General features: G+C 53.9%; 1 protein-coding gene and 1 pseudogene across 1 annotated transcript; one reads left to right on the plus strand and one right to left on the minus strand.

Annotated features, from left to right (window-relative positions):
* Positions 1–541: 541 nt before the first annotated feature.
* Positions 542–27,486, plus strand: NALF2 (NALCN channel auxiliary factor 2). The gene is made up of 3 exons (XM_066559247.1): positions 542–1,315; positions 17,714–17,885; positions 18,373–27,486. Exons 1-3 carry the CDS (start codon positions 542–544, stop codon positions 18,780–18,782), a joined length of 1,356 nt encoding a protein of 451 aa, XP_066415344.1. The 3' UTR covers positions 18,783–27,486.
* Positions 24,002–24,777, minus strand: LOC136562796 (SAP30-binding protein pseudogene; annotated as a pseudogene).
* Positions 27,487–27,747: the final 261 nt, after the last annotated feature.

Below are 27,747 nucleotides of genomic sequence, written 5' to 3' on the forward strand. Positions count from 1 at the left end.
ATGAGGAAGAGGCTGAGGCTGAGTGTGCGGATGAGGTGACGGCCAGGGTGGGGGTGACGACGGGGCTGAGCGCGGAGCTGCCGCCGGGGTGTGGCGGGTGTGCGGGCGCGGGGGTGTCCCGGCCGGGCCGGGCCGGGCCGAGCGGAGCGGAGCCGATCGGAGCTGTCCTTCAGCACCTCGGCAGCGCCGGCCGGGCCGGGCCGCGGCCGTGCCGGTGCCGGCGGAGCGGAGGCAGCGCGCAGGCGCAGCGCTCGCGGCTCCTCAAGGTGTTGGCGGCGCGGCCGAAGATGGCGACAGACTGAGGGCGATGGGGCCGGGCGGCGGCGGCGGCGGGCGCGGCGCGGCCCCGGCACCGCGCCGGGGCAAGCGGAAAGCCGAGTGAGGGCGGCCGGGGCATGCCCGGGGCCGGGACCGGGGCCGGGGCCGGGGCGGGCGGCGGCGGCGGGGCGCGGCGGGGGCGGCGCGGGCATGGCGGCGGTGCGGGGCAGGTGACAGCGGCGGCAGCGCGGCGCTGCCCGCCCGCCGCCCGCGCGCCCCCGGCATGATCCGCGGCGCCTGGATGTCCCCCCGCGGGGGCGCCGCCGGCGGGGCCGTGTGCTGCGCGCCGCGCCGCAGCGACAAGCCGGTGGCCGACCCCGAGCGGGCGCAGAAATGGCGCCTGTCGCTCGCCTCGCTCCTCTTTTTCACCGTGCTCCTCTCCGACCATCTGTGGCTCTGCGCCGGGGCCAAGCTGCGGGCGCGGGAGCGGCCGCGGGGCCGCGGGCCGCGGGCGCTGCTGGCGGCCGAGCCGACGGGCGGCGGCGGCGGCGGCAGCTGCGAGGCCCTGCTGGGCAACCTGAGCCGCGGCCCCGGCGGGCCCTGCCCCGCCGCCCGCGGGGACCTGGACTCGGCGTGCGCCCGGCTGCTCGCCCCGCAGCGCCCGCGGGCCCCCGGCGCGCCCCTGCGCTCGCCCCCCGCCGCCGCCGCCGCCGCCGCCGCCGCGCCCTTCTTCGCCTCGCCCTCCTCCAAAAGGACCTTCCTGCAGGCTTACTTCAGGAACTTCAACCTCTCCTTTTGTGATACTTACACGATCTGGGACCTGCTGCGGGAGATGGCCGGCCCCGACGGCCTGGACTGCAGCCTGGACAACCTGATGGTGGACCTGGTGGTGGCGGCGGCCGGGGCGCTGGACGGGGAGGCCTGTAGCAGCTGCGTCCAGGCGTACCAGCGGCTGGACCAACACGCTCAGGAAAAATACGAGGAGTTCGACCTCTTGCTGGAGAAGTACTTGCAATCGGAAGAGTACTCGGTCAGATCCTGCCTGACAGACTGCAAGGTACGAGAGGGCGTCCCGGGTGAGCCGGGCCACAGCGGGCTTGGTGGTGTGTGGGTGCTATGGTCCCCCTGCTGTCACACCTACCTGCAGGCTGGGATCTCCCTTTGCTCCCCAAACCTCTCCTGGCAGTGGTGGTGGGACAGGTCTGGAGCCCTTGGGAAAGCTGGGACAGGGTGATGGGACAGAAAAGGCAAAGCAGGACTTGGCCTGAATGAGCACTCGCACATCCCTTCACACCTGTGCACACACAGGCAGCTCCCGACATCCCACTGCCATTCCCAACACCCTGCTCCCAACACAGTCTGAGCACCCAGCTCATGACACTCCACTGCCAGCACCCCAATCCTGACACCTCTCCTGACACCCCAATCCCTGCTAGCCTTACCCACACCCCTTTCCGTGTGCACTCCAGGGTTCTGCCTGGCTGTCATTAGACCAGTGATGACCTGAGATGAACCATGGTGCCAGGGCCCCTTCCCTGTATGCAGCAGCTGTTTTCCAGCTCTTACACCCTTTCTGCCCAGGGGTGCTGGACTGTGCCTCCCACCTTGGTGTTCCCCCAGTGTCACTGACTGTCCCCAGTCTTGGGACACAGTCCCTGTTCTGAAAGCTGATAGGTTGGTTGTGTCTCTCAGCATCAGTGGGATCAAGGCTCAGTATGGAGCCATCTCCTCTCCCAGATGAGAGTTGTGGTTGGATCTCCATCAAACCCCCAGTGTGGTTCTGCTGGATGCTCATTCTTACAAGCCTGTGGTGCCTCCAGCTTCCACCAGCTCCAAGCTGCCTGGCTCACCTGTGCATGCTCCTTCCAGACATCACCTCTGGGAAGTGCAATGGTCTCCTTAATTAAATCTGCTTCCCTTTCTCAGAGCTGTGTCTTGGGGTGTGTGACAGCATTGTCCCCACAGAGATGGTGGCAGAGCTTCCTCCCTGGCAGTACAATAGGGTTGGCTGCTCCTCTTCTGGGACAGGAGTTTTAGGGACACTTGGATTTGCAGAGCAGCTCTTGAAGTGATGTTCATGCCCTGGGAAAGTGCAGGAGCAGCACCAAGAGCAGCACTGGGACACCGAGGTGGTGTCTTTCAGCAAGGGCACATTGGTGAGATCTTGGCCACTACTCCAAGGGTTGCTTTTGTGGAGAGCTGGGTTTGAGCAGGAGCTTGTGCTTGTGTTCTGGGCATGGGCCAGGGCAGGTAATTACAGTCTGCTTCCCAAATTCCCCCTGTGGTTTCCAAGGGACATGGTATTCAGCCTGCTCTGAGTAGTTTGGTCCTGCTGCTCCACTTCCACAGGGTGCTGTCCATTGTGCTGCTCCTGCTTCCAGGGGCCCAGCAGGATCAGGATCTCTCTGTGCCATGTCTGGTGGAGCATAAACATTCCAACTTCAGGCTTAGCTTCCATCTCTGCTGGGAGTCCCAGAGAGAGAAGCAAAAGAGGTGAGAAAATAATTATGTTGGGACTCCAAAATGTGTAGAAACAGAGCTGTGCTTCAATGAGTCTCCATTAATTATCCCTGGATTTAACATCCTTGATGGGAGAGCAGGAAATGTGCTGGGGAGATGCAGAACTGGAGGTAGTGGCTGGACTCATTCCTCTGAGCTGGTTCTGTGTCATGTCAGTGCATCCTTAGAGCATCTGTGAGCTCCAACCTTGCATTCCTCAGGCAGCACTTGGGAAGCAACAGGAGGCAGGAGCAGCAGGGACAACCTGTGCACACTCCCCTGAGCCACCCACTGGGAAATTCCCATGGGAGTGCCTGAGCCTACACACTCCCACTGGAGCCCTCACTGATCCCATCCTGAAAAATCAGGCTGCTTTGTTTAAGCCATTCACTCCATATTTATGTGTCTTACCCCAGCCTTACATCCATGAGACTCAGCTTTTCCCTCTCAGTGGCTGTTCCCCATCTATGAATTGAGGCTAATACCAGACCCCTCCAGCACTGTTGTGACAAGCAAGTTTTGGCCTGATTTCAAGTCCTCTGGACTTGAGCAGGGACTACAGTTACTCATTGCCGTGGAAAAATGTGGCTGGTGGGATTTTTAGAAGCAGTTTGAATTTGTGATTCCCTTCTAGATGCTGGATAATATCTGTTTGTGAGGGATGGCAAAGGTATTGCTTGATAGTGATAACATCTGAGAGCAAATAACAGGAAAACAGCAGAGGAGTGGAGGAAAACAGTGGAATGTGCAGCTTGGCCAGTGTGAGAGCTCCTGCAGAGCCCTCACAGCAGGATTCTGGCTTCAGGAGCTCTGGAGCTGGAGAAACAGGATTTAAATGATAATTCTGGGACATGGAACTGTGGGAGCAGGGCTGAGTGTGGAGGGTTAGTGCTGCATCCCATTCACATCCCTGCCATTCTGTAACAGCAGCTGGAAAATTGAAGATGAGGAAGCACAGCAGCTCCAGCTCACCTGCACACAGCCTCCCTCTGCTGAGGCACGGATCCCTCTGGAATTTGGTGCCTAAGAAGTGTGGCTCAGCAGACACCTCACAGGGAGCTCTAAGGCAGCCAAACCACTCTGGTGATTTTTGCTCTTTTTTCCACCTGATTTCAAACAACAGCAACACCAATTCCCAACTGGAGCTGCCAGTTCCTTCCTGTGGCAGGAGGTTTCACCCCGAGCTAAAAATTTGGAAGCATGTAAGTGTTGTGGATTGGTTTCAGGAGACACATAATGCCCTGTTAAAAAATCATCTTGAGAGCTGCCCTCAGGTTTGGGGAGAAAAAGCAGGTCCTGCCAGGAGGGGAAACAGCATCCTGGGCATCCCAACCCCAGATCTGTCTATTGGAATAAATCACTTGAGCTCCATTTTCTTCATGCAGGAAAAGCCAAATTTTTATTCACATAACTTATTGTATAGTTTTCACAGACTTCCTGTACCAAATCTATTACCTGGTAGTTTCTTACTACTTCATTTGTTAGTCAGAAGGTGATTTGTGTGTATGTGCTAAGGTTCAAGTTATTTACATTTTTCTTTTGTGAGTTCTCATGGAACAGATCTAATAAGTGCAGGCGCACTTATTTTTCACCCAAAAAAGGTTGTTACGTTAACAAACTGTTCATACCCAGATTGTTTTCACATGGGAACTTGCAAAGTACGAGCTGCACTTAGAAGAAATGACAGACTAGCTGTTGATTTAACAGAGCAGGCCTGATTTTATGAGGCCTTTCTTTTATAATTTCTTTACCTATCTGCTACATCCGTCTGTGCCCAGAGGTTGGGGAAGACTGGACCAAAGTCCCCCTGGGAGATAGGAATCCCATGAAATGGTGGGATCTGTGTGTAATTCAGCTGCTGAGATTACTCAGTGCTGTCATACTCTCCCTTTTTATTTTCTGCTTGGGGATCATTCCTGGGCAGATCCCACTTTGTGCATATGTTGTTATTCCTGTGCAGCGCCGTCAACTTCCAAATCACTCCCTGGAAATGTTTTGTTTGTTACTCTTCCAACTAACACCAGAAATCCCTGTGGCTGAGAGACATTAAACCATGAAGATGCACTTCTGGGGTTTATTGTTTGCATTTCCCACTTGGTGGGATTTTAAGGGTCTGGCTCCCACAGGGACGCTCATGGACAGGGACACCGGCATCCTGTGACAGGAGGAAGAGAGGGAAGTGAGTTCACAAGGTCCATCCATCTTCTCAAATGCATTTCACCTTGTGCTGTGAGGATCTGCCTGCCAGCTGCTGGGTGATGGTGCTAGGTAGGGATGATGTGGATAAAAGGTGGCAAATGCCTGTTTTCCTGAACATAAGAGGGAAAAGTCATTAATTGAGTCAGGAGCAGCTGCCGGCCGCTTCCATCTCGCCTGTTGCTGTGTAACTTGTACCCTTTGTCACTGCAAGACACAGTGAACTCAGTGCACTAAGTAGTTGTGGGGACACTTTGGAGCATCCTCCAAAGGGGCTTGAGGAGGTCATGGCCTGGGGACGTGGATATTGGACATGAATATCCATCAGGAAATGTGGGGCAGCAGCAGCACTCAAACTGTCAGCCCAGGCTTTGCAGGGCTTAGTGCAGGAGGAAATCACTGTCCCTCCAAAGCAATGCCCTGAGGGATGCTTAGGGTTTGTTTGTGCCTTTTCCCATCTTTCCAAACAGGAAAAGAGCAGTGTTGCTCCAGCTCAGACACCAGATGAGAGCTTTGCTCATGCCAAGGCCGAGCTCTGCATGCTGGCTCCCGCCCCAACAGCTCCCAAAAGTGCCCCCTCCCACCCGTCCTGGGGCAAATCAAGATCTATGGGACAAAGCCCATTAAGGAGTCATTAGGCTGCAAGAAACAAAGCTGTGGCAAGAGAAGGGCTGACAGGCAGGAGGGGGCTGGCAGCAGAGCTGAGCTGGACAGGACCTGTAGCATCTCAGATGTGATTAGATTATCAGGTTTCACTACACACAGGCCCGTGGCTGTGGGATCTGGTTCTGCACCTCTGGTTTCCCCAGTGCCCCTGGCAGGGCAGGATTTCACTCCCAAGGCTTTGCTGGTGTTTCTATGCCGCTGGTGTGCAGTGATGTGGTGAGAAATGGAGGCTGTTCCTGCTCTGGCATCATCCCTGGCACATCTCACACGGAGCAGGGAGCAAATCCCCAGTGCCCAGGTTCAGCACTCTCTGGGGTCCTGTTTTCTGGCTCTTGTTTAACCAGGAATAGCATCAGCAATCAGCATCCCTACAGAGCATCCCTCCCTGTGGAACGTCCTCTGGAAACCTAAGCCTGCTGGCACCAGGAGCTTTGGGAACACCATGTCTTGGGGTTATCTCAGTGCCAGGGACACCTCTCGGGGGAACCAAAGCAGTGTTCTACCTTCACTAAAGTAGCTCAAGTTGAGTTTTTTTGGGGCTGGGCTTATCCAAAATGCTGTTAAACCTGGTGCACTCCTGCTCTGAGCCTGGATGGCTCCTTGCACAGAGGGAAGGTCCCTTGAGAACCACGGCAAAAGTGATTTCACCAAAACCTTGTGGATTTTTTAAGGTTACTAAGTTACTTTAGGTTTTTTAAGGTTGCTAAGTTACTTTAGAAGTGAGGCTTCCAGAGAATCTTTGGATGGGTGACTGCAAAGTTGCACCCTGGACCTGGTCTCCTGTGGAGCATTTGGTGCACCAGGAGCAGCAGGAGGGGAGAGGCTGCTCCCACACACCTGTGGCAGCTCCAGATCTTCTCCACAACCAGCCTGACCAGTGAGGTGTTTCATGAGGTGAAAAAAGGTTCCAGAGTGAATTCGAAAGTAATTCCAGCAGATCAGTGCAGTCATTTGGCGGCTTGAGCAAGAGCACATGCATGAGCTTAGCCAAGTGTGCAGCTCCATGTTCCCCACCCATTCCATGGGAACAAAGGGAATTTTTTGCAGCCTTGCACAAAGATGTGGTTCAGTTGTATAAAGAATTTGGGCCAAATGACCATGGTGGGTTTGGTCTGCAGGTGCTGATGCTGCAGCCTCTGGCACAGCCCAATTCCAGTGCCTTGTGTCTGGTACCTCCTCAATGCTTGAAAATTGAGATCAAGGCTTGAAAAACAGGAGAAACAAAAGCTGAACTTATGGAAGGAGTTTGCCCCCTGGAATAAAAGATATAGAGGTGTCAGGAATGTGCCAGTGGTACCTGGGACTTGGGAGGGCTGCAAGCCAGGTGGGAGTGGGGGTGCTCAGATGGTGCTTGGACAGTCCTGAGTTTTGCTTGGGGTGGAGACATCTCAAGCTGCCTGAGAGTGTGTGGTGGGCTGGAGGCTGAACCTACACAGGTACTGTGGGGTGAAGCAGCCTCTGGTGGGGTCAGGGTATGAATGGGAGAGATTTACAGGGGACATTGGGTGGTTTTTGGCTGCCTCCTTTGCTCTGGTTGTCTGTCAGTCCTTGTCGTCCGCCTGTCCTCACCTGTGTCTGTCAGTGGTGCTGCAGGGACAACCCACAAGTTTCCCAAGGCAGCAGCAGGTCCATGGAGCAACAGGCAGGTTGGCAAATGGTGCAGGGACAGCGAGGGAGGGTGACATCTCTCTCCATCAAACTGTCACCAGTAGCTCCAAGTGCCACAGGCTCCAACACCAGCTCCTGCTCTGTGTGCTCCCAGCTGTGCCTGCTGCCATCAGTGCCAGATGCAAGCCCACGTTCTTCTCTATGTGTGCCCATCCCTGGAAGCATGGTGGACACAAGGGCTTCACCAGCAGGGTGGGATGAGCTCCTCAGAGATGCCACCTCAGCAGCTGGAGATGGAAAGCATCCAGCTGCTCTGTGTGGTGCAGGAAGGCTCTGGGAGTCAGGAGCTCAGCAGTGCATACAGTGATGCCAGCAAACTGTGAGATCTGGGAGAACAACAGGACCCTCAGCCCCCTTGCTGTGCACATCCATTGGCACAGGCTGCCTGTGGCCATCCAGATCAGGCTGCCTTTCCCACCAGGCAGTGATCTGTGCTCCCCATGGACAAAGGGATCTGCTGGTGCCACGCTGACCTCCAGCCCCACACACATCCCAGGGAGAGCAGGCAGCACCTCCTACAGCAGCACTGGGAGAGGGGAGAGGATGCACTGGGTGTCTGCTTGAGCCCAGCTGGACCTGCCCTCACAAGGGGCTTCACCTGGTCCCTGCCTGAGGACAGGATTCTTTTCCAGCAGGAAAGGAGCTGTTCTGCCCAGCGGGGATCACACATGGCCTGGCCTGACCCCAGTGCTGGGCAGTGCCAAGGATCCCACACAGAGAGGGTTTGTCAAAACATCCCACAGCCCCAGGCCTGTGCCTAGGGATGCCCCACAGGCTTTTCCTCTGCTGTGGGCTCCAGAGCTGCCCTCCAGGGTGGGAGGCAGGCAGGTGGGAGAGGCAGGACGTGCTTGGCTGCCGGGGGCTATTCCCGCTGTCACCGGGATGCCATTAGGATGCGACTCATGCCTGGCTCCACGCAGGAGCTCAGCTCTGCTGTCCTTTGAAGGGCAATGACTCAGGGACAGCAAATCTGTGAATGAGACACACAGGCTGCCTGGGCAAGAAGTAGCCATCTGTCCACGCTGCTCCAGCCCCATTCCCGTGGGCAGAGCCAGCAGCTGCCTGCCTGGAATGGCCCGCCTGCTTCAGCCTCGCTCCTCTTCCCAGCTCCTGGCTTTTCCTTGGGGCCTCTCTCCCAGCCATGCTCCTGGGGTGTCACAGGAAGAGCAGTGCTGGCAGCATTGGCCACCCCCAGATGCTGCCAACGTGGCCACTCTGTTCAAAAAGCAGCGTGAAATGGCCTCACCTGGCAAGGATTTGGTTTTCCAGAGCCCTGCCTGTGCCAGCATCCTGGTGTTCCTGGTCCTGGCTGGAGAAAGAAATGCCACCTGCCCTGCTCATCCTCTTGGGAGTAACAGATACACGTGTTTGGCTGGAATCTTATCCCTGCATGGCACCTCTGCTTCACTGCTGGTGGGTGGAGGCTGTGGATGGGCAGCAAAGGTAGAGCTGGAGAGGGGGCCTGGAAGTGGCTGGGTGGGGGGTTTTCCTGGTGAGGGGTGTGCCAGCTCCTGGGTTTGCACAGATCAGAGAGCCTGGAACACCCTGAGCCCACAGGCACCAGTTCCAAGCATTCCCCACTGCTGGTGGTTACAGAGGGAGAGGAGACAAGTGGGATTTTCTTGGAATTTTCTGAACAGCCGCAGTTTGGGAAGGACTGACCAATGCTGGCTGAGCAGGAGCTGTGTTTGTGTCTTTATTGTAATGAGTTCAACCCCCTTCAGACCTGGGCATCTCCCTGACCTGCTCTTGGTATTCAGTGTCATATTCCTTGAAGCTGGTCGTCTTCTGTGTCATTTTCCATGGAGCAGGATGTAGAGAGGAGGAATCCACAGGGGTCTCTGCCTGTGTGTGCAGGGAGCTGTGTTTTCCTGCCATGCTGTGTTGCTTGTTTGTCATCATTCCTTGCTCTCCCATTCAAATGAGACTGTCAGGAAGCACCAGGAGCTCTGGGGTGGCAGCCTGGCTCAGAGTGTGGTCCTGGGACTGCTCTCCAGACACCCCTTGCTCATGGGAATGCAGGGGAAGCACTTCCACTCTGTGGAGCATGAGGAAGAGGGACAGGGACAGGGAGAGCCTCAGCCTGGCCTGGCTTGCTCCTGGGCAGAGCAGCAGGGATGGGTTTCCCTGCAGTAGAGCATCCCTTGGGATTCTCTGGCTGAGGAGCGATGCCAGCAGCGCCTGCCTGCTGCTCACCACGGAGACTGAGAATTATCCTGGGGCTTTCCTCCCTGGAAGGGAGCAGGAGATTTCTGCAAGTGCTGTTCAGCCAGGGAGAGAAAACCAGAGGCTGCAGCTCTCAGGTCTGATATGAGCCATGGCCTGTTGTGTGTCTCCAGCAGTAGGAGCTGCCAGGAGTGCTGATAAGCATCTCAAAATCATCTTTGCTTGCATTTAAGGGACCTGTGGGCACAAGTTGAGGTGGATACAAGACCCAGCATGAGCATGGAAAACTGCACTTCCCTGTGACCATGGAAGGTGCCTAGGCACTGGGATGCTCCTGTCTCCCCACTCTTTGCTCCATGGGGAAGTGGGGATGGGCCAGATCCTGCTGTTTGCCCATCTCTGCAGGGTGCACAAGGATGACATGAGGGTCCAGGTTCTTCCTGCCTTATACCCTGTCCCATTCCCACTCAAGCCAAGTGGCACCTCACAGGATCCTGTGCAGGGGGCTCCTGGCAGAATACAGGATTGGGCTGTTCCATAGGCATTGGATGCAAGACAGCCCTGCTGTGACAAGCCCTTGCTGGGCTGGACACTCACACCATCCTGAGAACAATTTTCCAGCCTCACCATTTCCTTGGAAGGGGGATGAGCAGAGAAACTTCTCCCTTGCCCCCATCACTGGTGGGTAATTTATGGCTCGTGGCACTGAAGTGTCTCGCCTTTATTTTTTTATATCCTATCTAATGTAACAGGATGTTCTCATTAGCTGTATAAATGTTTAATCCACTTTTGAATCCTGTTAAGCCCCTGGCTGCAGCAGGATCTAATGGGAGTGAATTCCTCAGGCCATCCTAATGGATTGCAGGGACCTCACTTTCCCTCTGTCCCCAACTCCATCGTGTTCAGCCTCAGTTTTGCAGAGGTCTTTAATTACTTTTTAAGTCATTGGGCTGGTAGGATGGGCTGGTATCTGACCCACTGGGGGCTGGCAGGTGAGGATTGTACAGGATGGAGCTGCTGGAGCGAGTCCCAAGGAGGCTATGGAGCTGCTCTGAGGGCTGGAGCCCCTCTGGAGCCGGACTGGGAGAGCTGGAAGTGCTCACCTGGAGAAGAGGAGACTCCAGAGAGACCTTAGAGCCCCTTCCAGTGCCTAAAGGAGCTCCAGGAGAGCTGGAGAGGGACTTGGGACAAGGGATGGAGAGACAGGACACAGGGAATGGCTTCCCACTGCCAGAGGGCAGGGTTAGATGGGATATTGGGAAAAATTTTCCTCAGAGTGTGGTGACACCCTGGAACTGGAGGGCTGGCCTCCCCTCTTCCTCCTTGGGGCATGGCCATGTGGTGTCACAAGGACAGAGCCCTCCAGATGCCAGGGAGAGCTGCTCTCTCTCTGGCCACCAGCTGTTTGTCCCTGTCTCCTGGTGTCCACACAAACCTGCACACTCCAGCTGGCCTTGCCTTCCTGACAAGCTGCTCTTCTCTTCTCTAAAGCCCAGCCAAGACCCTTTTTGGAAGGGGAGCACAGAGCAGCAGCCTGGGAATGCAGGTCCCTGTGTCCTGCCTGTGCTCCTGGGCTGGGATCTTGGGACAGGGACTGGCTGTGCCTGGGATCTGGCAGCAGTGCCCATGGGCAGCCCACCATGCCTGGGCCATCCTGTCCCAGACACTGCCAGGGAATTCCCAGGGTGAATAGAGGGGACACACCCAGGATGTGAGGAGGGGGGACTCAACAGGAGACTGACATCAGGAATGCTGGGATGAGAGCTCCCATCTGTGAGCAGAGCACTGGCACCCCCTGCTCACCCCCCTTGGAGACAGGATGCATCTACCCCGAGGTGGAGTCTGATAATGAAATGGAAATATTCCATGGGAATTGGGATGTTTACAGCAGTGGTCTGGGATCAAGAGCCTCCTGCAATGGGCTGGGGGCTGTAGGAGTGGTCAGGCAGGGCTGGGTGGCTCCACAGGAGTAACCTCCAGCCAGATCCCAGCCTGCACTGGGAAAAGTGGGAGCTGTGGTGGGAGGGAAAGGGCTGCAGACATGCTGGGCAGGGGCATGGAGCAACCTGTGACAGGCACTGGCTGTGGGAGGCAGGAGGGCCTGGAAGTGGTCACTGCCTTCCTGTTCATCCAGCTGTGCCATTAATTACTGTGATTAATCAACAGGCACAGGCACATGGCCATGTTGGGATGCCATGTGCTCTGTCCCCTCAGCACAGGAACTGTCAGAGGTGCCCAAAGCAAGTCCTCAAGCTCTGCTCTTCCAGGGAATGCTTCCTGCTTCAGTGCAACCACGAGCACAAGCTCTTCCTCCTGGGCTTGTTCCAAGGGCAGTGTGGCATCTGCTGGGATGACACCCAATCCAGTTGGGATTCCCACCAGTGCCATTCCCTGCAGCCTGTGTGCATCCATCCCCATTCCCCCATACCCCCATCCCCATCCCTGTCCCAGCCATTCCTGCTGGCAGCCCCATCCCTGTGCCCTCTGGAGCTGGGCACAATGGGCATCCATCCCCATTCCCCCATCCCATCCATGTCCCAGCCATTCCTGCTGGCAGCCCCATCCCCGTGCCTGATGCTCCGTGCCCTCTGGAGCTGGGTACAATGGGCAGAGGCTCCCCTGGTTGGGAAACGGAGGAGCTGCGGCTCCAGGGCTGTCATCGCCAGGCAAAAGGCAACTTTATATTAAAAATTAAGGAAAAACAATACAAATCCCATAATCCTGTCCAGTTGTTGAGGTTTAGGGTTGGGTTGGTGTTTTTTGTCCCCTCTCTCCTAACCCAGAGCATGTGAATGTGTTAAGGCAGGGATAACAACTCCAGAACTATCAAAGAAACCAAATATCAGCTGCTCCAGAGATGATGTTGGAACAGCCCATAGCAAGAAGAATTTTTTAAAAAGCCTAAAAGAAGGTGATTTAAAGCTCCACATTGTTACTGTCTGAGTTAATTGAATACAGTGGTAATTGGACATTGCAGATGTGTTTGTGACTCCTCCTGGCTGGCCCTGGACCTCAGTATTCCCTTAATCCTCTGCCATCCAGGGGGGCTCTTCTCTCCCCCCCAGCCTGTCCTGCTTCCAGCGCTGCATCCTCATGTGCCAGAGCTTGGAGAGCTGCCCGAGGGCTCATTAGCAGTGCTCATTTCCCTGTGTCCAAGATTAATGAGGCACAGCCACTCCAGATGCTCCTCTCAGACCAGGATGGAAATGTGAGTCCCAGGAACTGCTCTGGGAGGGGAGGGGGCTGCAGCAGGCTGGGGGTCTGGCAGGGACAGGCAGGGATTTTTCATCCTATCCCTGCTGGGAGCTGGGTGCACCCAGTGAGAAGAGGGAAAGGGGGAGAGTCATGATGGCAGAGCCCAGCTTCCAGAGTGATCCTCACCTCTTGTCCAAGCACATTCCCAGGACTCCTTCTGAGGTTATTTTGTAGGGAAAATCTCCCCATTTCCCTCTCTGCCTTCCAGACTGCATCTCTCCCTTCCAGAGAAGTAGATTTGGGGCTGGGGATGCTGCCCCAATCCCTGCCACTAATTAATGAGAAGGGTTTATTATGTTTGTGCCATGAGCAGGATTTTCCTTGGGGAAACTTCCCAAGCATTGATTCCTGTTCATGGGAAAACAGCAGTTTGTTGTGTTAATTACAGCTGGCATTCCCAGTGGGCATCCAAACTATCCCAAACACTGCATCCTCTGCAGTGCTGGTGTGTCCTGAGAATGCTGCTCCATTCCTGCTCCGCAGTTCTCCCAAAATGTAGCTGGGATGGTTCCACAGGCAGTGCCAGTGTTTCCAACATACTGGCAGCAACTGGACTGGCCTTGAAGTGCCCACATTTGTGCAGAAATCCTAAAGACACAAAAAGACTTTGGAAAAGCTGTTTGGTGGGGAATGCTGTCCTGGTACTGCCAGGAGACAGAGGGAATAGTGAAAGCAGGGAAGAAATCCCATTTGGCACAGAATTCCCTGTGAAAGTGCCATCCCTCTGACTGCTGCTTCCAGATCCCACTGGAAGCATGAGCAGACAGCCTAATTCACTATTAGAAATCCAATTAATTTTGGGTTTTTTTAAATGTCTTTTAGGATGAGTTTTTCATCCCACCTCCAAAATTCCAATGTGGACAGATAGCCTGTCCTCTTCCTTCCATATAAATTGAGTCTGTGAAGCTGGCTCCTTTCCTAGGCACCCAAATTCTGTGTGCTTCCTCAGAGTCATGCAGCCAGTCCTCCAGAGCTAAAAATGCAGGAAGAGGGCACCAAATTGGAGCTATTTTGGAGTTGAGGTCACTTTAATTTACTTGGCCAGGCTGGAGAACTGCCAAAAGCCAAACCAGAATGGCAGGAACACTGATTGCAACCCAACCCGCTTCCTGAAGAATCCAGAGAGGGTGAGGATGGAAACCAGGGAGCTTTCCTAGTAGATCTAAGCAGGGAATAAATTTCCTCCTGTCCTAAATTCTCACATGTCCTTTTTAACAGCAGAACTAAGGAGGCTGTGGGGGGTAAGCTTGGGGGTACCAAAACCTTGAGCATCTCCCAGGGAATTTGCTCCTTGTCTGTGACATGGATCTCTCTGGGTGAGTGATGGGAGGCCACTGGGATCTCACCTGTGTCTCAGCCTGATCCCAGTGGAGTGGGAGAGCCCCGTTGGACCAGCAGGTCTTGGATGTGTCTGTTTGTGAGTACACACAGGCAGTTTCCATCCTGCAGAGCTGTAGGAATTCCTGCTGCACCTGGAGGATCTGCCACAAGGGAATGGCAAGGGCTGGCTGGGGTCAGTGCTTCCCTCAAGGGGAAAGGGAAGGAAGAATGGAAGGCAGCCAGGGAATCCTGGTTCAGGTTCTGGGTGAGTGCTCCAGCTCTGCCCTCCCCAGTGGTATCACCAGCTCCTTGCAGTGTCTCCTTCCATATTTTCATTAAATTCATGGAATGTCCCTGTGTATGACCTCAACCCCCTGCCAGACTTCCCTGATGGGAATCATCACAAACATTTTAGGGGGGATATGTGTGAATCCATGCAGAGCCTGCTTGTGCCAGCTGTTTCCACATGAGAGCAGGATTAACCTAATCAGTTTCCTACAAAGCTCTGGGAAATCTCCTGCTCCAGCTGCCTTTTCCACCCAAATCTGGAGCTGGGACAGCTCAGGTGACACCCACAATCCTCTGCTGAAGCACTCAGTGTAGCCTCCATGCCAGGCTGCATGTGAGCCCAGGTGGGAGCTGGGATGTGACTGGGATCTGGGAAGCAGCGTGGGAGAGCAGAGCTGGGAAGGAGACTGGCAGGAAATGGGAGTGAGTAAATCAGCCCAGCTCGCCTGAGTTGTGACTAAAGGGGGAGCATGAGACATCTGCAAATATTAGAGATGTGTAAACACAGAGCAGGGAGAGGGAATGGTGGAGGGAATGATTGAAGGGAGTGAACTTTTGGATGGAAAAATGTAGGTCAAGTATGAAGGAAAACTTGTAGGCAGCGAGATAAGTGCTGTAAAACAACCTCCTTGGGAAACACGAGGAAGTCCCATTGATGGAGATGTTTATCCTGAGGCAGATGAGGGCTGGAAAAGAGGCTGAGCTGGAGAGATGGATTCAGGGTGTCCATCCCAGATGGGACTGGGCACACCAGTAATGTCAATCCAGCTCCTTGTGCATTCATAATTCCCCTTTAAACTGCAGGCTGGTTGTGGTTCAATTAATCCATCCAGATTTTAATCCTGAAAGCTTCATAGCTTTGGGAATAATTCACCTGACATCAGCCAGTTCAAATTCAAGCAGGTCATCCACACCAGCTGTCCAAAATCCTGGATGGTCACCAGGGGAAGGAGAAGCTCATCCAGCCGCTCACTGCTGGACGCTCTGAGGGTTGGGCTGTTCTCAGGACACCCTCTCCTTGTTGCTCTAAAGGCATCCCAAATAATTAAGGTAATTAATAAGGCCTCTCTCTGTTTTGCTCCAGATTACACTGGAGTGTGTCTGGAGTGTGTGGGAATAACAGCATCGTGTCCAGGCAGGGACTTGTTGAGTCCTCAGATTGGAATTAAGGATATGGCCTGTCTGAATACATCCTGGGCAGTCAGTTTGTGCTTTGGAGCCCACTGTACACCCCCTGGTGCTGTGTCCCATCAGTGTGAGGTGTCACTGTCCCCTGAGCTCTCTAACCCTCCTTTACAGCCTGTTGAGGTTCCACAGCAGCAGTGACAGGTCCTGCTTTCCCAACAGAGAGAAACGCCTGGTGCCTGCAGAGGGCCATGTGCCACCCACTGAGGGGTCCTGCTGTGTCCTCCTTGCTGTCCCTCTGTCTGCTTGCTCCTGACACTGTCCCCAAGGGAGCAGAGGCCATCAGGGAGGGCACTGCTGCAGTGGGGGTTGTGGCCCCTCTGGAGCACAGCCTCTTCCTCCTCAGTTCTAGGGAATCAGCTCAGGCAGATCATGCAGTCATAGCATGGTTTGGGTTAGAAGGGACCTTAAATCCATCCTGTCCCACCTCCTGCCACAGGCAGGGACACCTCCCACTATCCCAGGGTGCTCCAAACCCCATCCAGCCTGGCCCTGGACACTTCCAGGGATGACAGATCCAGACCTCAAAACTCTCCTGCTTGTGTCCTCACACTCTGCAGTCATTCCCTTCTCTGGAGCCACTCCACTGTGTCCCAGTAATTAACATCCAACAGGACAAGGAGAACAAGCACCTGCATTCCCACATCCCAGGGGCCAGCCCTGCCCACAGTACTGGGGACAGCTCCAAAATGTTCACTCCATAAATTGTGTCCTGGTGCCCATTAAACTTTTTGGGATGAAAGTTTCACCAAAGCTAACACAATTCTGTGAAAATTCTGGCTTTCGTGATTTGGCATTTTAGAGGAAAAAAAAAAACAAACTAAAATAACTTGCCAAGAATTTCCCAACCAGCTTTAATCCTGAGACACTACCATGGGCCAAAGAAACAATGATAAGGATCTATGAAAAACATGGGGAAACAAAGAAGTGATGGGTTTAAAGCCTCAAGAAAATGAAAATGCAGCTGGAAGGCAGAGCAGGGGGTTTCTCCAAGCATGCAGAGGAGGGAAACTCATTCCCTTTGAATCACAGGGAGCCCTTTCTAGCTGGTTTCAAAGGAAGTTGGATGTGGCCATGGAATGACCATGGTGCTGTCACTCGTGCCCTCATGAGTTCATGGATGAGCTGGAAGTGCCACGGGTTTCTTGCAGCCTGCGGAATGATGCACACCAGGAGAAATGGGAGCTCTCCCTCCCTGTCTGCTGCAGCCAGTGGAGACAAGCAACTTCCTCCATGCCTGATGCTGGGGAAATAAGGGAAATTTGGGAATATGGTTGTGACTGAGCTAACTGGGCTATGGCCGGCTGTGTGCTGTGGGCACAGGCACATGGAAGCTGGAAGGGAGGAGGGAAACCCAGGACTGGACAGGCTGGAGAGGCAGGGAATGTGGCAGCCTTGCAGTCACAGCTGAACCCCCAGGGTGCTCTTCCTTCTGGAAATGTTGCCAAGCACAGCTTGAAGTATCAGGAAGATGAACAGAGCACATGGAGACACCTGCACCACTGGTACATCTCAGTGCCAGAACATCCATGGAAAATGAACAAGGTTTCCCCTTCAGCCAAAAGAAATGGCAGAAACAGCAGAAGTTCCAGATGTCAAGGAATCAGGAACCTCTCCCAGGACCTGGTGGGGAAGGTGAGGAGGGTGTTACTTGGTGGCAGAGAGGGACAAGCCTGAGGTGCAGTGGCTGCATGTGCTGCATCCCAGCTGCTTCTGTCCAGCAGCTTTTCCAGCAGGAAATTTCCAGTGAAGACCAGCCCATGATGTGTTTTGCTGTCCCATGTCCAGAGCTGATGGTGGCCAAAGCACTTTAGAGGAGGTGAGAATCCTCCCCTTCCCAGGAGAGCAGTGGGATGTCTTGGGGATGAGGAGGACACTCTGGGACAGGTGATAAGCAGCGTTTGAATTTCTGTGTGATGGACTGAGCTCTTGTGTCACTGATGTTGGCAGAATCTGTCACGATGCCTGTCTGTAGGGGACATCATTCCATGTGATAATTAGCTTTATTTTCATGGTGGATTTAGCTGGATAGACGAATTCCACCATTGTTACACTCCAGTGGATTGTTTGAATCCATCGCTGTTCAACAAATGACCCCAACACGCATTTCCTACAAGTGCTGGGAGCTCTCCCGTCCCCTTCCACCCTGAGGTGCTGCAGCTGTCCCGGTGCTTGGGAAGTGACGTGTCCCTTTCTCCATGATTTCCCCCAGGCTGTCTACAAGGCGTGGCTGTGCTCCGAGTACTTCAACGTGACCCAGCAGCAGTGCCGGCAGCGGATCCCATGCAAGCAATACTGCCTGGAGGTGCAGACCAGGTGCCCCTTCGTGTTACCGGACAATGATGAGCTGATCTATGGAGGTTTGCCTGGCTTCATCTGTACGGGTAAGGAGGGCCGGGCTCACACTGGGCACAGGGGCGGGGGTGATGGGGAGCCCTGGCGAATTTCCAAGCCACTTCCCAGGTTTGGAAGGCTTGCCGGGGTGGAGTGGAAGGAGGGGCAGTGTGGAAACATTGCCTGATGCCAAAACGTGGCCATCCCAAGGGTACGGGGGTAAGGGGTTAATGCAGACACAGCAACATCTCAGCCCAGGAGGTGAAAGTCCTACCTCTGACTGAAAGCTAAAGCATAGAGGGAGCTGCAGGTGATGGATTAAAGCAGGGTGGGGATATTGAACCACTGTGAGCAGGATTTGGGGAGCCCTGAGCTCGCCTTGCTGGTGTGTGCAGGCTCACACATGCTGGGGCCAGTGCCAGGGGGGGCCGGATGTCCTGGTTCTCAGGTGTGCCCATCCCACGGCTGGTGGGCACCAGGGCTCGCTTCCTCCTCAGTGTCCCGCTGACCCCTCCTCTGCTTCCTTCCTCCCTGCAGGGCTGCTGGAGAACCAGCTGCCCGACGAGGAGGCCAAGTGCTGCGAGGTGCAATGGGACTCCTGCGAGCACCCCCCAGACAGCAACGAGGACACATCCCCCAAATCCACGGCGTCAGAGTCGCTCCATTTCCACCGCCACGACCCCCACCTCCATCACCAGAGGCAGAACCACTACCACCTCTACCACCACCACCACCACCAGTACCACCAGTACCACCAGCCTCGCTCCCCGTCCTTGCTGCCGGTCTCTGCGGGGTCTCGCCTCGGCAGCAGCAGGATCAGACTGTGCGTGCTGGTCCTGATGCTCCTCCACACCATGGTGTCCTTCTCGAGCGTGCACGGCGGCGCCGGGGGGCTCGGCCTGGAGGCCCCACCCGCCCTGGAGGAGAGCGTGGCCCGGGACGAGTGACACAGAGGGCAGAGCCGACCTCCAAGGAGAACGCCAGATCTTTTCCCATAAGGGGGGCACATGCTATTCCTCCAATGGGAGGCACGGGGTTGGGGGTGGCACACGCGCACCCCCGCACATCCCCCAAGAGCTGCTCGCGCGGGGCATCCCCGTGGTGAAGAGTCTCTAACACGCACAGGGCTGCGGGACCCGGCGCCAGAAGGGTTCGGGCAGGGCCAGCATTCCCGGCCCCGCAGGCGCCGGGAGGGCAGGAACGGCACGGAGGCGGGGGGACCGAGGGGAGGGGTCCCTGGGTATCGAAGGGTGTCCCCATGGGACTGCCGGGTGTCCCCCGGCCGCTGCCGCGAGTGCCTTGAGTGCCCGCGCCTCCCCCGCCCGCACCGTGCCGAGGTTGGACGGTCAGCCCGGCCCTGGTTCCTTTTCTCCTGGGTCTGAATGCCGAGGGAGCAGGCGGAGGGGCAGCACCTCCCGGCACAGCCTGGCCCACTCCTGTCCCAGGGAAAAGCCACTGGGGCTCGGGGCAGAACCGCCCTGGTGAGACGCAATGTCCTCAGCGCAGCGCTGGTGGCGTTTGGGGACAGGAGTGGGATGCTGTGACACTGCACTGTGGTACCACTCGGGGTTGGTCTCACTGCATCCCAGCCTGCTCCTCCAGCCTGGCCTTTCCTGCTGCTCTATGTGAGGAGGAGGAGAGGGAGGAGGCTTGGAGCAGGAGGGATGTCCCCAGCATTCCCACATCCCACTTTGCAAAGTGTCCTGATGATTTGGTGTAACCTTTTTTGTTGTCCTCCCCGGCTGGTGGGACTGGTCTCAGTGAGGAGTTGGGGAGATGTGACTCCAGCAGCACACAGGCTGTGAGGGAGAGGGATCCCACGTGGCAGCAGTTGGATGCAGGGAATCCCAAAGGCATCCTTCCATGCTTCCCAGCTACAAATCATTGACTGGATGGCAGGAGGACTGGGCAAACGGGCTGGAGAAATCTAGCTTGGAGGGAGAGTCTCCCACACAAAGAGGCACTAATAAGGCCCAGCTAGGGAGGAGCATTTTTGTGAATAGTTTCAATCCATGGATGCCCCCAGATCCGGAAATTTCTGGGAGCCCAGCTGGACTTGGCTGGGCAAGGTGCTGGCTGGTGTAGCCTCATTTGGCTCACTTGGAGTGGATTTTTAACCTGAGCTCAGCATATCCAAGGATTCAGCCCCAAACAAACATCAGATCCCTAGGACCTGATCCCCAGGTCATTTCCTAGGAAACTCCCAATTCTCCACCCAGCCACCAGAACTGTTCCCAGCATGGACACTGCGAGGAGGTGCCTCCAGGCCAGGCACCAGGGGCTGTAATTTGTCCTGGGTGTGGGCAGGGAAGGAAGAGAGGGTGTTTTAGCACAAGGTCACGAGTTGGGTGTGAGCCCACTCCCTGCTCCCAGAGGGGCTGGGATGGTCCCTCTGTTTCCAGGCTGGCTCTTGACAGGAACCTACAGCAGAGCCCTGTGTGGGTCACTGCAGGAGACAGGGATGGAGCAGGAGGAATGTCCTGCATCCCAAATTGATCCCAGATCCTGTGAAGATGCAAGAAGTCCCAGAGTTGATGATCTGTAGGAGTTTTGTGGTTTCTGGTCTGTTGAGGTGAAGCAAAACCAAGCAGAGCCCCATGAGCAGAGCCCCATGAGCAAAGCTACTTCCTGCCCGGCTGGAAGAAGGAAGTACCAGGCATCTCGTGGGAAGCACAGGTTTCCTGACATTTCCAGCCCATTTCCAGACCAAAGAGGCTCTGAGAAGCAGCTGAATGTTTGATTCCTGCTTTGACTTGAATCTCAGAGCTTTGGGGTGATGTTTACACACTACCAGTTGCCTGTTCCCAAAGTCCTGCAGAGACGAGGCCTGTGATCCCATTGTCCCATGGTTTTTGGGGTGGGAGAGGTGGTGCACATGGAAGATGGAGAGTGTTTCCCAAGCAGATTCCCTTGCTACTACCACCCAAAAAGTAGGATGTCTCTCATTTGACTATTCCTCATGACATCCATATAATTTCAGCCTAGTTTACACCAATCAGAACAGCTGGACATGGAGCAGTTCTGCAAGCTGGGATCCAGTCCCTTGGTTTTCTGTGAGCAGTTGGTTGTGGAGATGCTCTGACAAGGAGCAAAAGCTCCCAGGCAGGCCATGGGAGGGAGCACAGCCCTGTCCCTGCCTCCAGACAGCCGGATCCCGAAGGAAATTAGATTTCTCCTGCACTGCCAAGAGTTAAGCTAATTCCAGGCGCCTCTCTCGGAGATAGACTGTGTCCAATCTTGGAGCGACTCATCAGGAGAGAGAAGAATAGCCCAGTGTGGTGCGTCAGCAAGTGGCCCTGAGTCACTGGCCCTGTGCATTGTGTCATGTGTGACACTGAGCAGTGCTGGTGGGCACGGGGTGGCCCAGCCTCAGTCCCTGCACACATCCAGATCCGGCACCTCCCCGAGGGATGTGTGTCCTTCTCCCTGCCCTGAAGCCCTTGTGTCCTGCTGGTGATGGAGCGTCAGGCCAGGCTTGGGGGTGGTGATGGGTGATGTGGGATTCCCAGAGGAGCTGTGGAAGTGTCCAAGGCCAGGTTGTACAGGGCTTGGAGCAACCTGGTCCAGTAGGAAGTGTCCCTGCTCATGGCAGAGAGTGGAACAGAATGGGCTTTAAGATCCCTTCTACCTAAACCATTCCATGATTTCCACAGAGTTGCAGGAGTGAGATTCAACAACCTAAGTCATCTTCAGGGAGTGCTGGCAGGGATTTGCTGGAATAACCTGGGAGCTGTGAGAAAGAGTTTCACCTTCCCTAACACCAGCTGGAGGCTTCCCTCATCAAGAGCACATGTTTCGTCCCAGTGAATCAGGAAGTGGAGCCAATTCAGAGCTGAGCTGGTTTGGGTGGCTACTGGGGAGGTTTGAGCCCCATCCACCAGGAGTGAGGAGGCCACCAGGACAGGAGATCCATGTGTTTTCCAGGCCACAGCTCCCGAGGGGTGTTCCCAAGAGGACAAGATGCCGGAGAGAGCACACGGGATGTGGATCCTCTCTGGGAGAGTGGGATGGACTTTACCTGCTGCAAGTGGGAGGAAAGTGCTGGGTCTTCCCAGAGCAAGGCTGTAGAAGATCTTTTCTTTAGTGAGTCTGGGCTGCTGTCAATAAGTTCTGTGGTTTTAGGGCACCATATGCTGCATTCAACACTTTGCCAATCTGTTTAAACGGATCCAGACGAGGCTGTTCCCAGAGCAGGAGCAGCTGGAAGTGGTGTATGAAGCAGTCCATCATCAGGAGCCCATTGGATAAAATTCCTGCTTTTTGTCTGACATTACAACCTCCTAATCCTCCATCCCTGAGTACTCTGGCTTTGGTCTCTGAGAGAACAGCCCAGGAAGCAGACGGTGACATTGTCTCACTTAACACCACTGGCATTATTTTTATTACAAAGTGGAGGGAATGTGCCTGGAAAAGGAGCAAGTGTGCTTGGATAAAGAAGGAATGTGCCTGGATAAGGAGGGGAAGGGCTTCCTTACCCTGTGTGTCCAGGCATGCTTCACCCCAAGCCCTGTGTCCACCATTGCCCTTCGCAATCCCAAATGCTTTCCACATTCCCAAAGCCACCCTGGAATACATTGAGCTCTAAATGATTTATCCTACCAGGAATTTAAACCCAAGGGACTTTGTCCTTTTCATCCAATGAGCTTATCTCTTCTCCCTAAAGAAGATGCCCCATGTTGGGATTTATATGTAAAACTCAACTTTTCCTTCAGTAGACAAACTTCTCTTTTCTCAGAGAAAATTCCCAGTGGGAAGCAGTGATTCCTCCCTGGTGAGGGGGTTTCTCATTCCCAGGGAAGTGAGGGATGATGATGTCTCCACAAGCTCCAGGTGTGGGCAGAGAGAAGGAGCAAAATGAGTCGGATCCAGCGTTATTCCCGGGTTTTGCACTTTCATGTAGCTGCCAGTTGTACAAATTAATTAAAAATAACTGAAGAAAAATCCCAAAGAAAGGCCCCGCTTCCTCTGGGGAACATTAATCATTAGCTGAGTCTTTTGCTTATGAAAATACAGATCCATGGTAGCCTCAGGCAGAAGATTCCCAGGGAGAGCCCTCACCATTCGTGCTCGAAGTTAGGGAAATCGCTTTGAAAGCATCTGACAACTAAAGCAGAACATGTTGAGTAACTTGGCAACACTGGGAAAACATCTGGAACTGGTTTATCTTCAACACATTTTGCTTTGCTTCAAGAGGAGATGTCAGGGCAGTTCATTCACTGCCACTCAGGGCCGCGGGCGGGACCGGGAGATGCTCGGCTGCCGCCTGGAGGAAGGGAATAAAGGGAAAATCCCGGATATCTGCTGCTCCTGGGCAGGATCCTGGGAGGCCAGGCCATGGAGTGTCCCTGTGCAGAACTCTGCAGGTGCCTCTTGGCCTCTGGTGGCACCGAGTGTGATGGTTTGGAATGGGTTGTTGAGGTTGCCTGGAAATGCTGTGGCTGCCCCATCCCTGGGGGCATCCAAGGCCAGGTTGGATGGGGCTTGGAGCAACCTGGGATTGTGGAGTGTCCCTCCATGGCAGGAGGTGCAACTGCATGATCTTGAAGGTCCCTTCCGATCCAAACCACTCTGAGATTCCATGATTTTCACAGAGGCAAAGGGAGTGAAGTCCCATAGCCCAGGTTACCCTCAGCTTGTGATTCATCCTAATCCCATTCCTGCTGCTGTCTGGGAAAGGAATGCCTGTAGGGCTTGGTGGAGACAATGTCAGGACAGAAACATGCCTGGATTCTGCCAGAAAGTGATGGGGCAGCGTACTAGTTTGAAAGCAACCCAGCAGGAGATTCCAAGTCACAACTACAATTTAATAGGAAAACTAAAGTAAAGGCAGTAGTACAGAAGCACTGGCATAGACTGACAGAGTACAACCTGACAGCCTGTTGGTCAGGGTGGTGGGAGCAGTCTGATTAAATGGGGGCTGTTGGAGTGATGGATGTGGTTCTGTCAAAGCAGTGATCCTGTAGAAAGATCTGGTCCTTCTCTGGAGGTCCCATGGTGGTTATGGAGCTCTTGTCCTCTGGGAATGCAGTGGTAGTGCTCCTGTGGTGTTCCAGGCCTCAGATTCTATCCAGGTAGGAATGTTTGGTTCCTCCCCCAGGGTGGGGGAGCTCACAATGAGATTATGTGATTTTATGAGTCATTCTTTGAGACCCTTCCTCAACATGTCTCAGTCGCTCCTCCTCTTCTTCTGGGCATCTCCCACAGTGGTGCTGGATGTTGTGGTGGTTGTGGAACCAGCGCTTCTTGCTGTACCCTTTTTAGTGCCAGTCACAAATTCAATCTTTGTATGTTCTTTCTTGCCTTCTTCAATTTGTCCATCTCAGTCTTCTGGGCTTTAGCTAGTGCCTCATAATATGAATCCTCTAACCAGCTATAAGGATCAAACGTGTCCTTTGGGCAATTTGTACCAATTTCATCAATGGAACAAAACTGGATCAGCTTTTCATGGACACTGGGGTTGCGAAATTCCTTTTTGTTCTGGATGATGTAGTTCATATCCATGCCCTCTTTCATTTTCCTCTCGTACAGCTTTTTAATTTTCTCCTGCAATTGGTTAGAACATCTGCCAAGAGGCTCAGGAGGGATTTTGATCTTATCTGAAGACATGTTCCACACTCTCTCTGCAAAAGCAACCAGTTCCTGAGGATCTCTTTCCTCCACTTCTTGGAATTCCTTTAGGTCACCAGCCTCAGATTTTTCAATCTGTAAATCATCATCTTCTGGCTGCCTGCTGTTCCTATCATCCTCCTCTTTTTCTCCTCCTCATCCCCATGGAGGTGGGTGAAGTCCCCTTCTCCATACCCAGCTGACACCAGGCCTCCCTTCTCCCCATGGGCTTTCCCCCATCACTCCCCTCCGTGCCGGCCTCTCCACCCGCTGCAGGTCCGAGTCCTCACCGTGAGCCTCCAGCAAGGAGAGAGCACCGTGCTCCACCACCACCATCCCCCAGGGGTGCCCCACTCTGGGCACCAGAAATGTTCCAGCTTGACAGCAAACCAGCAGGAGATTCCAAGTCACAACTACAATTTAATAGGAAAATTAAAGGCAGTAAGCACTGGCTTAGACTGACAGAGTCAGAGTACGACCTGACAGCCTGTTGGTCAGGGTGGTGGGAGCAGTCTGATTAAATGGGGGCTGTTGGAGTGATGGATGTGGTTCTGTCAAAGCAGTGATCCTGTAGAAAGATCTGGTCCTTCTCTGGAGGTCCCATGGTGGTTATGGAGCTCTTGTCCTCTGGGAATGCAGTGGTAGTGCTCCTGTGGTGTTCCAGGCCTCAGATTCTATCCAGGTAGGAATGTTTGGTTCCTCCCCCAGGTTGGAGCATCTCACAGTGGGATGATAAGATTCTATGAGTGGAACCTTGGTGGCCCATTCGTGGAGATGGCTCCCCACAGAGTGGCTGGTGCTTCCCTGGAGGGGGTTATCAGGGAGAAGATAAAGAACATTGCCCCACCTATCTTTTGGTTACATCTTACATTGTAACCCAAGACAGGCAGGGAATTCTGTGAATCAGCTTTTTGCCCTTCCCTGGGGTTTCCCATCCCTGGCAGTTGAATCTCCCTTAAACTAGGCTGGAAAAGTTGGGAAGGGCCATGTCAGGTGTTCAGGTTGGATGTTAGGGATTTCCTTCAGCCCAGAAGTTAGCTCTCAGGCATCCCAGCTGGAGGTACCACCATCACACAAGCCCAAAATCATCCCTTCTGCCACAGAAGGAGCCTGCTCGGAGCTCCTGCATCACAGCAGCCCTGGAGCTGCACAGAGTTCATTTTATTCCAGGAATTGAAGGATTTTAGCAGCTCTTTTTGGGTGTTCTTGGTCCAGGTGGCTCTTTGGGTGACCTCCCAGCCCTGCATGTCTGTGTGAGGAAGGAGGAAGGGAGCAAAGGGAAGACTGTGGTGGGGGATGGACCATTTTTAATTGAGGATCATAAAAAAAATAAGGAATAATAAATTTTAAAAGTTGTTGGGATTTTATCAAAGCTCTCAGTCCCTCTCAAAGGCCTGGGCAGGAGATGGGTGAGTTCCTTAGCCCAGTCCCTCCACCCTTTCCTGCTCCACATCTCCAGGACCTGTGTTCCAGGCAGGCCAGGAGCGGTTTCCAGCCTTTTTAGCACTTCAGGATGATCTTTTTTCAGCCCAGAAGGTCGACAACTCTACTTGTTGTGAACTGAAACTCAACAAGAAAACCCCAAGAATTAGGTTTGGCTTATGAAATTTGGGGTTGGTTTTACCATTTTTAAATGTATTTGGGAACTGGACATGCCTAAGTTGCAAAACAAAAAGACAAAAAGAGACAGACAGTGATTTTTTTTAATTTTGAAACTTGTCAAAACAAGCCAGATTGATCATTATGACCAATTTTTTTCTTTTTTTCTTTTTTTTTCCTTTTTTCTTTTTTTTTTTTTGCAAATTGAGAAATGCATCCAGAACAGTCCTTTCCCGCAAAACCTTTCATTTTCCAAAAAGAAAACGAGGCAAAAAAAAATCAATCACACTTCTTCTGCTCACAGAGTTGGAATGGGCAGCAGTGGATTGGGAGAGAATAGCAATTTGTAAGGAATTCCAACCAGCTCTCCTTAAAATAGCATCCAGCCAGTTTCTCCAGGGCAGGAGGCTGGGTGGCTCCATGGTGGAAACAGGCTGGAGCAAATCCTGGCTGAGCAGGCTGGGAAAACACCTTGGGAATGCAGGGACACCTTCCCCCTGGGAATCAGAGATGCTGATGCCTGGCAGGAATTCCTGGGGATCCCCAGCCATCCCTCTGAGGGAGGATTGGTTTGGTTTTCTGTTCCAACCCAAACTGAATCCAGCTCCTCTGAGCCTCCCGTTCAGACACAGCCTCAGGATGCCTTCAAAAGGGAGATGCTCCCATCTGAGCCCGGGAGTGGAAATTGGGAACAAATTCCATGTGCTGGTCCTTGAGGGATGTGGGAAGGGAGAGCAGGAGGAGAGCCCAGCCCCTCGTGCCCTTCTCCCTCTGGATTGTGTCCGAGCTGGGGCTCCCTGCCTTGCGTGGGTGTCCCAGGGCCTTGGGGCACCTGTGGGGATCTCGGGGGCACCTGTGGGACCCGACCCCTGCAGTGCCCAGGCTGCTGCTGCCCGAACCCTTCTCAAGTGCTTGTGCCATGTGGGTGGTGACAGAGCTCGGCCCGACCCCAACGAGGTCCTTTAACAGTGCGTGGTGGTGAAACACAAACCAACATTGCTGAAGTCAAAGTATCCTTTCTAATCCCCCGGCCCGGTTTCTCTTTCTTTCCAGCTTTTCCTCCTCCGCCTCCTGGACCCTCCCTCTGTTCCCACCCCCCTTCTGTTTCTCTTTCTCCCTTCTGTCATAAGAAAGTGACTGTGTCCTCGAGGGGACAGTTTTCTTATGCCATTTTATACACTGTGCTTCATGTTTAGAACTTTTTTGCACTAGTTCCTATTACATTTATTTTCCAAACTGGTTTGACAAAAAACAGACAAAAAAAACCCAACAAAAACACAATCCCATGCTATAATTCAGTTGTATTAAAATATTATCCTACTACTCTCTGTGTTCAATAGTCTCTGTACCTGTAATGCTTTCAGTTCTGTTGTATTTTGGGGCCGAGGTTTTCTCTGCTCCTTGTTTAACCCAGTAAAGAAATAAAATGTTAAGAATTGATGATAACTCCTCCTCCCTGTCTCTGCTGTGTCACTGGGGCCACCAGGGTCCCACAGGGACGGGCTCCCGCCAGAACCTGCTCTAAACCCCAGCCACTGTCCCATGGGGGTTGTTTTCCTGCCAAATCCAATCCCAACTGGAGGCCAGAGGGGCGGGATGGAGGGACAATAACCCTGCCTTAACTGAATTTGATTTCGTAACCTTTCTTTATATTCTTTTGTTTCTTGCTTTCACATTTCTTGCCACGGGGCTCACCTCAGAACAATA

The sequence above is a fragment of the Molothrus aeneus genome, chromosome 14 (genome assembly GCF_037042795.1).
Source record: "Molothrus aeneus isolate 106 chromosome 14, BPBGC_Maene_1.0, whole genome shotgun sequence".
NCBI classification, from domain to species: Eukaryota; Metazoa; Chordata; class Aves; order Passeriformes; family Icteridae; genus Molothrus; species Molothrus aeneus.